Consider the following 14,483-nt stretch of genomic DNA (forward strand, 5'->3'; position numbering starts at 1 on the left):
GTGTCCTGAAAGTGTACACATAGTAAAAAGATTAGAAAATGACAATAACTTTTTTTTTTTACTCATAATTTGTTTCGCACCACCACCAGAGGGAGAGAGTATTTATTTACAAACAAAAGAAAAGAATATGTTCATCAATAATACAGGCCAACAAATAGAAAGTGATGAACACAGATGTAAACACACACACACACACGCGCACGCACGCACACACGCACACACACACACGTGCGCTCACACACACGCGCCCACACACACACACACACACACACACACACACACACACACACACACACACACACACACACACACACACACACACACACACACACACACACACACACACACACACACACACACACTTCTCTAGGGACACTATGCAGAGTAGAGCTTTTCCCCATCTCAGAAGAGGGGGTAGTGGGAGGTAATGGGTTCTTTGGGGCACCTAAACCGCACCTAATCTCCAGGAGCTACCCATACAGGCCAAGAAAGACAGCCGCCAAATGCATCAGCAGAGTGCATGCAAACCACATAGTACATTTTACAGTGTTAATATCAACCAGGAAAGTGTTCAAGCCCACTTTTTCAGTGTTGAATAATGGGTCAAACCCATACAACTGAGCCCTGAGGAAGGTCAGTAGACTGAAAGCTTGGCCTATTAAAAAGAACACAAAGGGAATTTAAGTGTGCAGACATTTTTCTTTCAATTTTACACAGTTTTTGTTTATGTTTGGCACCTTTTAATCGAGAGTGCGGTGTGATCCGGCTAAACTCAAACCCATACTGTGCAACACTGCCATGTTTAGCTTTGTTGCGGTAGTCTAGCCAGGCAAACCCGAGGGAACCAAGTCTGAGCATCACCGACAGCTCAATGGGGCGTCTTTTAAGGCAATAACGATGGGAGTGGGTCGCTACACTGACCAAAAGCAGAGCTGTCAATGGAACAGACATAGAGCGCTGCCAAAGGATCCCGCAGGAACTTCCACCGTCCAAACTAGAGGAGAAGCTGACCATATATGGTCAAATATGGCTGACCCGCTCAGTTTTGCACAGCCTTCACAGTGTTCCAGATGTAGCGTTTATCGAGTATCATTGGGGACTCTGTGTAGAATTGATATAACAACCGTTTTTGGCGCATTTCAAAGCAGTCAATGGATTTGCTTGACCTAAAATGGCAACTTGTGTCAGAACAAAAGCAGCACGGCCAAATTTGTGCAATTAGTACACGTAACCTTGCCAGGCTAACACAAACCTATGGCAGAGATGGGTTTAGCTGGAACCGCCAAGGCTAGCGTAAAACCACGTAAAACTACGTGACCAGCGATCACGTCAACTCTTCTCTATCTACGGCTCTGACCCAAAGGTGGGAGATGGGAACGAGAACGAAAGACAGTCAACACAGATGCCAAACTTCCTCCTGCCTAGTGGTATAATCCCATGGAAGGGTGTCCACAGGAAGTGGATTGCAAGGCCTAAAAGCAATCGAAATAAATTATTCATAATTCACTTCTGAGTGCATGCGATTTCTTCGTGGTGTGATGCAAGAAGGCCTTTTGTTTAAAAGCATGGGGAGATGTAACCTGTGTTTTATAAAGAAGAAGATTCAATCAATTCAAAATCAATGAAGACACAGATATGAATGCACGTCAAACTTTGTGCCTCTATATATTGACACTGATCAAAAAAAGTTATCACAAGTACAAGTATCAGTGTCTGCTAGAAATCCATGTCAAACGTGTATCCCTTGGAGCAGATTTCGTTCCAATGGCAATTTCCAGTCTTGACAGTTACGCATGTCTTAGTTTGACAGTAATCATTATCCTTTCATTCAAGTCATAATTCAAGTTCTTTGAATATGTTTAAAGAAAACATAGATAATCATTGGATCACAATAAATCAAGTAAAAAAAATGCATGATTCTAAAAAAAACAACAACAAAAAACAGGGATGTAACTGCATCAGTAGAATACCAGCAAAACTAACCAGAGAAATATTCTGTAACACTATGTGATGTGATGTATATAAGAATGTAATAAGAATGACAGGACACAATGTGTTGTCACATGTCATGTCAGGAACATTAATGACACATAACTGATTTTTATGACTGCTCTCATACAGTATTTTTTTAAGTACAGGGTATTGGTTCCAGTCCCTGAAGCAGGTGTTAGGTGCCTTGCTCAAGGGCACCTCCGCCATAGATATATAGATAGATTATTTATTTGTCCTTTCGGAAAATGGTTCTGTGCCATGGAGTGAGATATGGAGTGGAACCTTCAACCCTCTGATCTAAAACATCTTCTCAACCACTAGGCCACAGCTGCCCTCATAATGTGTCTCATGGGGCCTATACTACAAAGCTGGTTCAGGATAAGTTAAGGTTAAGTTAAGAGGTAAATCATCTAATAGAAGAGCTTTTTTATGAAAATGAGGACTCCAGGCTCTTGTATTTGATGAGTACCTCTTAACTTACCAATATTCTGAACCAGCTTTGTAATATAGGCCCATGATGACACCCAATGTCAACTCGACATTCCAAAAACCAAACATCACATTATGACAGATGTCATAAACATCAATAATATAATGTGTCATTAATATACTTGACATGCGTTATGTCATTCTTATGATCGTCACATGATACCTTTATGTTGAACACGTCAAATAAAGCACTACCACATATTCAAAACTAATGTAACTGAATCCAGTTGTGTACCAACAGATCTGTTTTTGTGATATCATATTGATAACTGTGCCAAGTCATTGTTTGCAGATAACCCATTCTTACCATACCAATAATAGTTAGCATTGGAGATCATGTATGGCTTAGGCTTTATGTAAGGCAGATTAAAAAAAAACAAAAAAACAAAAAAAACAATGGTGTATCATGTGCATACTGTATGTGTAGGCGTTCTTAGTTGACTCCCTTTCTCGATCAGTGTAGTGCGAGTTAAAATGTGTGCATGTCTATGTGCATGTGTACGTACATGCTTTTGACTGATGTAGTAAAGTGCTAGTAACTTTGTGGATTGATGGAAGCCGAAGACTACTGATGAGCTAAACCAGAGCACTCGTTTTGTATGTCAAGACAAAACTTCAGAACAGATTTTTTTCTTCTTCTTCTAAAAAAGAAATACATTTAAAACTACAAATTTTAAAATGAAATGATAAAAACAAGAACAGATAAAACAACATAAAAGGCTCCTGATTCTGGTGGTGGCTATCTTCCCCCACACATACACACAAACATGCGCCACACATTTGCAAATGCACAGGCACGCACACCCCTTTTCACTCAATTCTCTCCTGTTCAATAAAAAAAAATACAACCACAGAAAATGCCTCACTACACTATAGCCTTCAACTCTCTCTTTGTCCATCTCAGAATAAAGTGCTTTCTCCTTATCCCTATACATTGATGCCCATATCAAAAATGTCTTTTTCAGAATTACATTTGGTCACTTTAAGTTGATTTACAGACCATGAGCGGGTGTGAGCGTTACCCACATCAGTTAGGCTTCTCTACCTTAAGGTGTCCCTCCACAAATATGTCTCTGATTCTTGAAAATTCTACTCTAGCTAGCCTCCACTGCATTTGGAGGCTTTTTTTGTCACCACCATCCCGATGATGGTGACATCTGACGGAGGTGACAAAAAAGTACAGTTTTTTTCAGAAGGAGTTTTTAAAAAGTTTTTAAAAAGTCAAATATGCTTGGTCCGATACATTGCTCCACAGCCAACAACTTTGTCTATGATAACACACCTCTATATTTTGGATTTTTTTTCTTTAAATATTAAAATCTGTTTTAGCCATATTCTCAATAATCAGTGATGTGCAAACAAGGAAGATAAAAACACGTAGTAACTGTCAGTCAGGTGTGATGGTTAAAACAGAATAAGATTACTTGGCTAAAATCAGTGTATAGGTGGTTTGGGTCAGTAAAATAGAAAGTTGATGGGCAGCAGCAGTATTTTTTCTTAGCTGTGGTCTACAACCTGGTGCCCACACACAGATTCTGGAGACTCTGTTTCCCAGCAACCAGTGTCCGTCCAGGGCACATAGTAGAATAATGTGGGGCTTTTTCTGGCACTGGAGAAGGGGTGGCAGTATCACCTGTAGAAAGTGTAGAATAGAATAGAATAGAATAGAATAGAATAGAATAGAATAGAATAGAGTATAGTAGAACAGAATAGAGAATAAAACAGAATTTAAACAAGGCATATTATTAAGTCCTATACAACTACAATAACTATTCAATTACAATGCATTACATTTCATTGCAGTAAGAGAGACTTATTTTTCCCCATTCCATGTGCATACCATGTGACTACAGTGAGAATCCCAAGGTGTTGCTGGGTCTTTCATTGACCAATCAAGAAAAGATGATACGAAATCAGTACTACGGTACATTACATTACACTTAGCTGAGGCCTTCATCCAAAGCGACAGTTACTTAGGCACAGAGTATTGGTTACAGTCCCCTGAGCAGTATGAGGTTAAGTGCCTTGCTCAAGGGCCCCTCAGCCATGGACAGCATGGGATTCGAATATGCCACCCTGCAACTCCAGGGCACGCCTGCCCCACATTTAAGGTAAATACCATTAGCAGGATAATCACAGACGAGTCGACACAGGTAAAGAGATTGCACGGGTCAATTCGCATGAAACGAAGGAAAGAAGATGTTCTTACTCTGAGTGTGGAGAGTCATTCTTCTGCAGTTTGCCCCTGTCTGAGGAAGACAAATTAAGATCCCCACCTAAAGTGAAAGAAAAGAAAGGGAAGAGAGGAGAGAGGGAAAAGAGATAGAGGAAAAGAAAGGACAAATGGGGGAGAAGAGAAAAACAAAGGCATCAGGCAGCGCTAAGCACACGAGACAGCTCTTCTGTTTCTCTCCCTCTAATTTGGTTACACGGTAAGTGATGAATCTCACCTCTGAGCAGGTCCACAAAGTAGAGCATCACCGCCGCTATCAGGGCCACTGTGAGGGGGGAAAAGGCGGAAGGATCCGGAAAACACTTATAAGGGGCTGCTACCGAGGTGTGAGTCACACAGCAGCAGCAAACACATTCAGTTTTCTGCACACATGCATACTTTGAGAACCACAGAATTGCAATGCAAAGAAGAGAAAGGTCCACAGACAGACAGACACAACCAAACAAGGAATTATAATACACAGACGTACAGAAAATCTTTCAAGTCACACACACGCGCACGCTCACATATCACAGAGAAAAGATAAGAGATTGTGTCAGGTTGTACAATTTCACTCGCTCGGTCACACATGCACACACACAGGCACACATACAGGCACACACACACGCGCGCGCGCACACACACACACGCACACACACACACACACACACACACGCACACACACACATGCACACACACACATGCACACACACACACAGAGACAGTACTCACTGCATATGCAGGCACAGAAGAAGACCTCCAGGACGAGGTAACCCTTCTGGTCCAAAATGGCTCCTGCTGCCATGGCGATAAGAGCCAGGCCAAGATTCTGAATAGACTGCATGCTGTCGTGACAATGAAAGACAGACAGGCAGACAGGCAGACAGGCAGACAGGGAGAGGGAGAGAAAGAGAGAGACACAGAGAGAGAGAGAGAGAGAGAGAGAGAGAGAGAGAGAGAGAGAGAGAGAGAGCGCAATGGGCAGGGAGAGTGAGATAGACAGACAGACAGAGACAGATTACGACAGAGAACGAAAAAATAAGGTGCAGTAGAAAATTTGATTAAAAAAATGATCTCCATACATCCATGCCGAGAGACAGAGACGGAGACGGAGATAAAATAGATAGTAACTACAGGGAGAGCAAGAACGAGAGGAGGTGCTACACCATAGAGACTGTGATAAAATGATCGCCAAACATCCATACCATCACACTCAGCTCGGCTGTTCACGGCACAGAAGATGCCAGACAGACCAGAGGCACATGTGTTAGGGGGCAGCCAATTACTTACAAGCCATAGGCCGTTCCAAGCTGGTGCTCTGGCACCACGAAGGCGACCATGGGCCAGAGAGCACAGGCCAGCAGGGAATACGCCACTCCCATCAGGCACTGGGGGCGAGAGGAAAAGAGAGAGGCCATATTGAGAAAAAAACATGGTCCAACCATCCATGTCTGTGAAGGTGATAACTCATCCGGGTCATTTTAGTGGAGCTGGAAGTCTCCCGTTGCCTACACTTTCATTTGGTCTGCACTGTCCTAACAAATAAAGGCACTAAAAGCACAAAAAAATCTACTTTACATTAAAAAAACGATGTCCTTTCATAGGATTACCTGCAGACTATTAACCACACATTTTAAAACATATTCAAGACTGTTAACGAGTCTCTTTTCACATTATTGCCTCATGTTTGCTTAGGGTTTTAGACACAGCTTTCCAAACATGCACATTTCTCCACAAGGGCCTCAGTGTCCTTTCAATCGGATTACCTATAACTCATGAGTTCATGGATTCTGTAGTTATTCATGGAGATTAAATGAGTATGCAACTACACAGTGGAAGGATTGAGTACAGTCTCACAAAGGCAAGAAACGCCCAGGCTTTGGTCCTGACCCCATTAACTACTGTTTAAAGGGACAGTTTGGTCAATTTCAACATGCAGTTGTATTGCTCACGCTACCCTTGACTTGTCAGTACCTGGTGATGCCACATTTTTTGGCTCAGCCCTTTCCGAGATATGGAGGCAGCGTTTGTTTACATTTAAAAAAAAATGAAACATAGGCCAACTCCAAATATTTTCCCAAAAGGTACTGCTGTTTGCTAGTTGTCTGCTGATGTTTTATAACCTTTTGGATGTTTTTGGGAATAAATAAAAATGTTTTTTTGAAATGTAAACAAAGAGCTGCCCCCATTACAATGACCAGGATCTCGGAAACGGCTGAAGAAGAAGAAAAAAAATATCAGGCACTGACAAGTCCAGGGTAGTGTGAGCATTACAACTGCATGTTGAAATTGACCAAACTGTCCCTTTAAGACGTGGAGGCCTTCTCACTATGATATTCTTTTTTTTCTTAATTTTGGCTACTTTTGGGGCCTTTATTATGACAGGACAGTGTGAGAGGAGACGGGAAATGAGCAGGAGAGAGATATGGGGTAGGGCTGGGAAATGACCCCACCCGGACTTGAAACGGGGTCCCATAGGCATGCAAGCCTAAGTGTGGGGGGCTTAGCGCGCTGCGCCACAGCACCCCCATGATATTCTACAGTATTTTATCCATATGAAACATTACATAAACGTTACGTAACAATATTAAATGTTAGACATTTAAAAATGACAGGAATAGAATTGTGAAGAGTCAGGTGAGCATGTTCTGTATCCACCTTATTAACCTGCTTCCTAACTCTGTCCATTTCAATGTGCATCATGCTCCCACAGAATTTCTGGCCTGTCAGTTTCGGTTAGGCTTCCCATAGCCTTCTTAATGATCTACCAGTAACAACTGCTACCACAATTGTAATGGCGCCGCCCTTGTAAGCATGGATTATAAAGACGGATAATGGACCGATACAGGTAACCGAAACATTAAGTCTATACTCCCACGAGTGTAATCTCAAAAGAATGAGGAAATGGTTAAAATAACATAGGTTACCATGGCGATCCAGGGGTTCCAGAAGCTGAAGGCCAGCATCATGTGAGCACTCAGAGTGGCGATGATGGCACACGCCACCCACAGCACATTCTTGCCCGTCCTATCCACAATGAAGCCCAGGATCGGGGACGCTGGGGCCGAGATAATGTATACGATACTAGTGGGGGAGAGAGGGAAGAGAGAGAGAGAGAGAGGGAAGAGAGAGAGAGAGAGAGAGAGAGAGAGAGAGAGAGAGAGAGAGAGAGAGAGAGAGAGAGAGAGAGAGAGAAATGCACAGCGAGAAAGGAGTGAGAGTCAAGGAATACAGACAAACAAAGTGAGGCAAGGGAGAGAAAGCGAGGGAATATATACACACAGACAAACAGACGGAGAAGCAGAGGCAAAGACAGGCAGAAAGCACAATGAGAGATGAATTTAAAGGAATTATTTTGGAGGCCATTTCGAAGACCTCATGGCCCACTATGGCAAGTTTTTCTTCAAATGTCTTTATTGGAGGATAGCCTCTTGAGATAAAAATCTCGTTTTCGAGAGGGTCCTCAGAGAAACATACATAACACACACATTACAAATATTCACACACACTGCAGCTCTTCCCCACCACACACACCCCATCTCTTACCAAAATACATTTTGAAGGACAGTTTCTTCATCTCCCCATGCCTTTCAGTCATTTACATAATTGACAAGTGCAGAATAAATCACAGCTGACCTTAACACATCGCTTAGCTGTTACTATTGCACCACAGCACTTTTTGATCAACCTACCATACAGTATATCTGAAAGCACAACTCTGTAATCCCCAGTGCATGTTGTGGTATAGGTCCAATTTCAACATGAGCAACAAAATCTAATGCAGTCGTTTTAGTTGACGATTGAGAGGAAATTACCTGTTGACAGCCCTTGCTTGAGCTGGCGAGAAGTCAAACTTCTCGATGAAGAACACTCTGAGAAAAGAGAAAACATGATAGAGAGTTGGGAGTGGAGAGAGAGAGAGGGGGAGAGCGAAATAGAGAGAAAGAAAGACAGACAGACAGACAGACAGACGGGAGATTAGGGTAAAAGTAGTAAAAGGGTCAAGAAATTAAGAGATGGGAGGAAAGAGAGAGAAAAAAAAACAGTCATTCCAATTTGCTTTGATTTAGAAAATGACACCCCCCCCCAACCAAGAATGTTGTCATCTGGGGAAATGGCTGCATTATGGGCCCATCCTTAAAGGCTGCTTACATACTCAGAAGAGCCATTACAACAACCAGAGCAGTTATAAAAGTAATACAAGCGCACACTTCACCACCTCTAACTGCATTGCTCAGTCTAATACTAAAACAGAACAGTGGTGGACCCGGTCTGTTCCACATATTAGTACAAGTTCCTCTAATGATATCACTGAGGCATTACCTATTGCACTGTATGTGTATATGGAAGAAAAATATCACAGGGTTTCAGGAAACTGCACGATTATGGGAAATGGCAATCACTGTTTTGTTCAAAGTTCAAACCAAATCTGGATTATTGACATTATTATTGTTGTAAGTGACATTAAGAAGTGCCTCTGCATAAAACATCTCTGTCCCAAATGCAGTTATTCAAGATACCTTTATGTATTGATTGACATTTTTAACACCTGGCAAAGAACATTCAACAGTCATTAAAAGTATCAAGTCAATAACATTAAAACCCCTCAACAATAAGTCAGAATGGGGAAAAACAGAACACATACATACATTTCTGAACTCAACAGAAGTCCTTCAGTAATAAGCAAGCATAAACCTAATGCCTTCTAATCAAAAAAGATTAAAAAAATATATATTCCACTAAACTGAAGGCAAAAAACAAGTCACGTCTCTCATGCTCTCAAATCAATTCTCCAATCAAAACAACACATACAAGATGAAAACAAATCAGTCGTAACACTTTGACACTTTGGAGTGACACATACAAACTTTAACATAGCCTCAGATAACCTCTGCATGGGGATTCGTGGATTATCATTTGTTCAGCCCCTTCTGTGAAAACATTTTGGTGCTCACCAGGGCATGAAATTCCTTTCTGCAGACACACGTTCTGCTTGATAAGATGCATGCAGTCTGGGCTGAGGTTTCAAATGCGGCTTCAACCTTAAAACCCCCAGCAATACATTTCATAATACAGTTGATCCTAACAAACACAATCACCAGAGGCTTATTAGCAGTGTCGGATTTCACAGAGGGCCCCAGGGCAAAACACTGACAAGGCCCCCCAACAGCCCACTAAGGTCCCAGTAGAGTTCCCACCACCAATGTAGCAGGGCCCTGGGGCCAGGGGCAAATGCCCTACCTGGTCCCCCTTGGAACTGACCCTGTTCAGTAGGTAATTAGTAAAATCCTACTGATGAAAGCATTGGCAAAGAATACTGTTCATGTCATTGGATTCCCTTTCTGAAATCAAGGTTGATGCATCTGATCTACTCTATGGTACCCTTGCCTATTGAGGTAAAGTGAGTAATTCAAAATCACTGAATCAAACACTTATTTATACAAGGCATAATTTACACAATATTTATACTTTTAGCTATTTTTAAGTCAAGAGCCTTGACATTGGTCACATGTTTCAGCATTACACAAAAAACATTATTCTCTGATACGAGTCCTGACATTAGCACTGACTAATGTTCATGCTACAGCTTGATTAAGCCGATGTTAGAAATTACAGCTGATTTGCCTGGTGTTCATGGCTAACAGCCACAACATCTGTTGTCTACCTACTCTCAGCAATAGATATCGGACACAACCACCCAGGTCCCAGATAGTGTAAGGAAGCACACTGGGTATGAGAGCAACACCACCCAACTACAGCATGGATGTGGAAGGTAAGCCATCAACGGGAACCATGGGAACCATTTAACCAAGTCATACAGGGTGTGTGTATGTGTGTGTGTGTGTGTGTGTGTGTGTGTGTGTGTGTGTGTGAGAGTGTGTGTGTGTGTGTGTGTGTGTGTGTGTGTGTGTGTGTGTGTGTGTGTGTGTGTGTGTGTGTGTGTGAGAGTGTGTGTGAGTGTGTGAGTGAGTGTGTGAGTGTGTGTGTGAGAGAGAGAGAGAGAGAGAGAGAGAGAGCGAGAGAGAGAGAGAGAGAGAGAGAGAGAAATGAAAAAGAAACGCACTCATTAGACGCTTGGACCCACATCAGTTGATGTCTTGTGTCTGACTCTGATCAGCCCTCCACCTTACCACCTGGGCCAACCGGAGGAGGAGGAAGCAGAGGAGGAGAAGAAGAGGGAGGAGAAGAAGAAGAAGAAGAAAGACGAGGGTGAGGAGGAGAAGAAGAAGAAGGAAGAGGAGGAGTAGGAGGAGGAGGAGGAGGAGAAGAAAAATAAATAAGAGGAGGAGGAGGAGGAGAAGAAGAAGAAGTAAGAGGAGGAGGAGGAGGAGAAGAAAAGGAGGAGAAGAAGAAGAAAGAGGAGTAATAAGGCCCTCAAACTAACGCTGATATACTGAGCCAGAGGCGTCCACTTCTAGGAGGGAGGGCTATTTCTGGCCAGACAGACGCCCACCCCCGTTAGCCAGCCGGGCCCTACCTAGAAGCAACAGCTGGCCTTGCGCACTCAAATATCAATGCCGCTCACACACACACACGTGGGCGAACACACACGAAAACACTATTGAATTTAGCTAAGCTTCCTAGTAACACAGCAGAGGCTAAATTCAGTTTTCCATTTGCGAGAGACGTGTTTGTTCTGCAAGCAAAAGACCTCCAAGAGAGGTGTACAGTGTGTGTGTGTGTGTGTGTGTGTGTGTGTGTGTGTGTGTGTGTGTGTGTGTGTGTGTGTGTGTGTGTGTGTGAGATGGGGGTTCACAAGGGGAGAGGAGAAATGCTGCTGTTGCTAGGAGATCGGTTTGGTGTGTGTGTGTGTGTGTGTGTGTGTGTGTGTGTGTGTGTGTGTGTGTGTGTGTGTGTGTGTGTGTGTGTGTGTGTGTGTGTTTTTAATCCATCTGACTGAGGGGTAGTTTTAGGACACGAGTTTGCTGCTCCGTCATCTTGTCATCAAGCCCCTGTGTTCTTACCGCGCTCCCCAATGGCAACAAAGCAAGCCGTTTAACACCTTTCTACCTTTATGTTTCTCTCAGCCTCCTTCTCTCTTAGCTCGTTTTGAACCCTGTCCAAAAGATCTATTTCCCAAGTGTACCTTAGCCCTGCGCTAAAAAGACAATCTCCTGTGGTTGACTTATGGAGTTCTCTGGTCAACACTGATATGGCAAGTTAATGACCATTACATAAACTACACGGACAGGGAACCACGCGGGCAGGGAGGGACAAACAGGTCAGTTGTCCCAGGCCCAGGGAGAAAGGGGCTCCAGAATTGGGTCCCAATTACATTGTGAGTATTGAGTGAGGAGTGCTTTCAGGTGACTTTGCCCCAGACCTGGACAAAGCTGTCACCGGCCCGGCACATGGCCTAGCAAGCTGTTTGGCATAGGGGTGGGCGATATGGGCAAAAAAAAATATCTCGATAAGTTTTAGAATTTTCACGATAACGATAAGTTGACGATAATTTCCAAAAAACACTTGCAAAAACCAGTAGGGCCTATTTCAGGAGGAGGGGGGGGGCGGGGTAATCAATGTGTTTGAATTTTACTGTATAGGAATTTGGCAGGGCATGGTGAGTAAAGCAGATAATTTGCAGGCCTATGTAGCCTAAACTGCATGTTACCAAGAGGTCTGCATAAATGATGGCATGTCTACACTAGGCTACATCACAAAGCATGGCAGTATAACAAAGCTACACATTTATGCTGTCTATTATTTGTGCATGATTCCAGACAAATTTCAATTCTGCACTGGAGGTAGTAGTGCTGCATTTGTGTTGTAACTGGGGAGGGACAGAGAGTTGGGAGAAATGCTGTGCTGAAGAGCTTTTGAATTTAATAACATGCATATGCTCTGGTCTGTAAAGTAATACTTCATCACTTGGCATGAAAACATATCCATGTAAATAAAAAATAGTTTTATAATGTATTGCTTATGATTCTGTTAGATCAGTGGTTCCCAAACTTTTTTCTCTGCGCACCCCCTTGTACATTTCAATTTGGTTCGCGCACCCCCTGAGCCAATATTTTGTTGTGCTGATGGCCACGCAAGCATGGATTCACTGCGCATTTCGTTTTGCGGAATACGCTTTTCCAATAGTCTAGGAGTTAAACTACACCTCAGGTGGACCCTTCCAGCATACAATTCACCATGTAATTAAAAACGACTTAATGTTCATCAATGCTGGATAAAAACTCACATATCCACCATTGCTCTATTCAGCTCACGCACCCCCTTATGGCAGGCCGCGTACCCCCAGGGGTGCACGCACCACAGTTTGGGAAACCCTGTGTTAGATGACAGCCATTTTTGACTGGAAACAGTACATGGATAGGAAACTAGGGCAGCTGCAAATTGCATGTGTTGAATTTCACACATTGTAATTTAACTCACTGCACCAGTCTAACTTAACAGTACTTGTCCACCTAAGCAGTTATGCCATCTGTATGCAGGTGGGTGTTTGAGTGGTGAGTAACAACCACTAATAGTTGTAGAGAACAACATTGCTTAGCCTAGTTCGCTAACTAGCATGCTAACTAGCGATTTCTCAGACCAGAGACAAAGCTATTTATCTTCCTAACTATTTGGCTTTCCATAATCACAGACCGTTGCTAAGTGAAAGTAAGTCAAAACGCTTTTGAAAGTAAGTCAAAACGCCCTCAGCACCATGCAATGGCTGGTTTAGTGGTTGAATTCCTCATGTAAATCCACCATTTGGATAACAGCAACTCTCCTCCAGTGCCCAGCAGCAGCAGTGCCGTCTCTGCACGAGTGACACGGAAATTTCTCTCTCCTGTCTGGCAAAACGCTGCAGCCCGCCCCCCTCAGCGCTGTCTGCTCATTGGTTCACAGACTTTTTCTCCAGTTCACAACTACATTACTATTGGCTGAAAGGCTTGGCTGTCGTCATTGTCTGAATGAGTCCTGTCACAGCGCTTTTGTTGATTTTAGCGTCTTCATAAAAATATCTCGATATTGCAAAATTACTCATCGACAAAACAACATTTACGATAACTTCACAGACGGTATATATCGCCCACCCTTAGTTTGGCACACACACCACCGATGCTGTAACCCCTTTAAAGTGCACTGGCGAGCCATTAAGCTGTTGAACTACCACTGCTAACCCTGATGTAAGGGTATTCATACCCCTGTAGAAACAGATCTACAACCGTGACAGCACAATTATTGTGGAGGTGCTTTGACCACCTCTCCTTAGTCTGAAGGTAGGTTCAGGTCTGATGACCACTTTGGCCCGACCCAAGACATAGTCATCTAAAAAGGGCCCTTCCTTCAATACATTACATACAATGTACTGAGGAGTCAATTCTGGGCCCCATATCTGCCTGTAGGTCCGAGACAACTGACCCCTTTGGCCCCCCTGTTGGCTTCCCTAGGTAGATTAGTTGAGCGCAACGGGGCTGCTCGCCATGACAAAGTAGAAAGTGAACAAGCACAATCTCTTTGCCCTGCCTTTGTTTTCCAATGCCATTTGATTTGGGGGCTACTGCCAGGGTTTTATATCCTCTGGATACACACCGCAAGCGTATTTCATTTCTTAGTTGGCACGGCACACTTTCACCACAACTGACATTTACAAGTGGTCACATGTGAGCCACACAGCCAGACTGGCTGGGATCGATTTTTAAAAGGAAGTCGCAAAAAAAGAAGAAGTTAGATCAAATTGCTGTGTGTGCGTGTGTGTGCGTGTGTGTGCGTGTGTGTGCGTGTGTGTGCGTGTGTGTGCGCGTGTGTGCGCGTGTGTGTGCGTGTGTGTGCGTGTGTGTGCGTGTGTGTGTGC

The 14,483-nt window shown here is 43.3% G+C and overlaps 1 protein-coding gene across 1 annotated transcript in view; it reads right to left on the reverse strand.

Annotated features, from left to right (window-relative positions):
• Positions 1–1,697: 1,697 nt before the first annotated feature.
• The window catches only part of mfsd1 (major facilitator superfamily domain containing 1), a 26,590-nt gene continuing 13,804 nt past the window's right edge, over positions 1,698–14,483 (reverse strand). The window contains exons 10-16 of the mRNA XM_063205667.1: positions 8,509–8,565; positions 7,621–7,777; positions 5,984–6,081; positions 5,426–5,538; positions 4,932–4,979; positions 4,691–4,757; positions 1,698–4,114 (exon numbers count right to left, since the gene is read on the reverse strand). Of these exons, the coding sequence (XP_063061737.1) occupies positions 4,111–4,114; positions 4,691–4,757; positions 4,932–4,979; positions 5,426–5,538; positions 5,984–6,081; positions 7,621–7,777; positions 8,509–8,565 (544 nt within the window). The 3' untranslated portion in view covers positions 1,698–4,110. The remainder of the gene's footprint in view (positions 4,115–4,690; positions 4,758–4,931; positions 4,980–5,425; positions 5,539–5,983; positions 6,082–7,620; positions 7,778–8,508; positions 8,566–14,483) is intronic.

Source organism: Engraulis encrasicolus, chromosome 8 (genome assembly GCF_034702125.1).
Source record: "Engraulis encrasicolus isolate BLACKSEA-1 chromosome 8, IST_EnEncr_1.0, whole genome shotgun sequence".
Taxonomy (NCBI): Eukaryota; Metazoa; Chordata; class Actinopteri; order Clupeiformes; family Engraulidae; genus Engraulis; species Engraulis encrasicolus.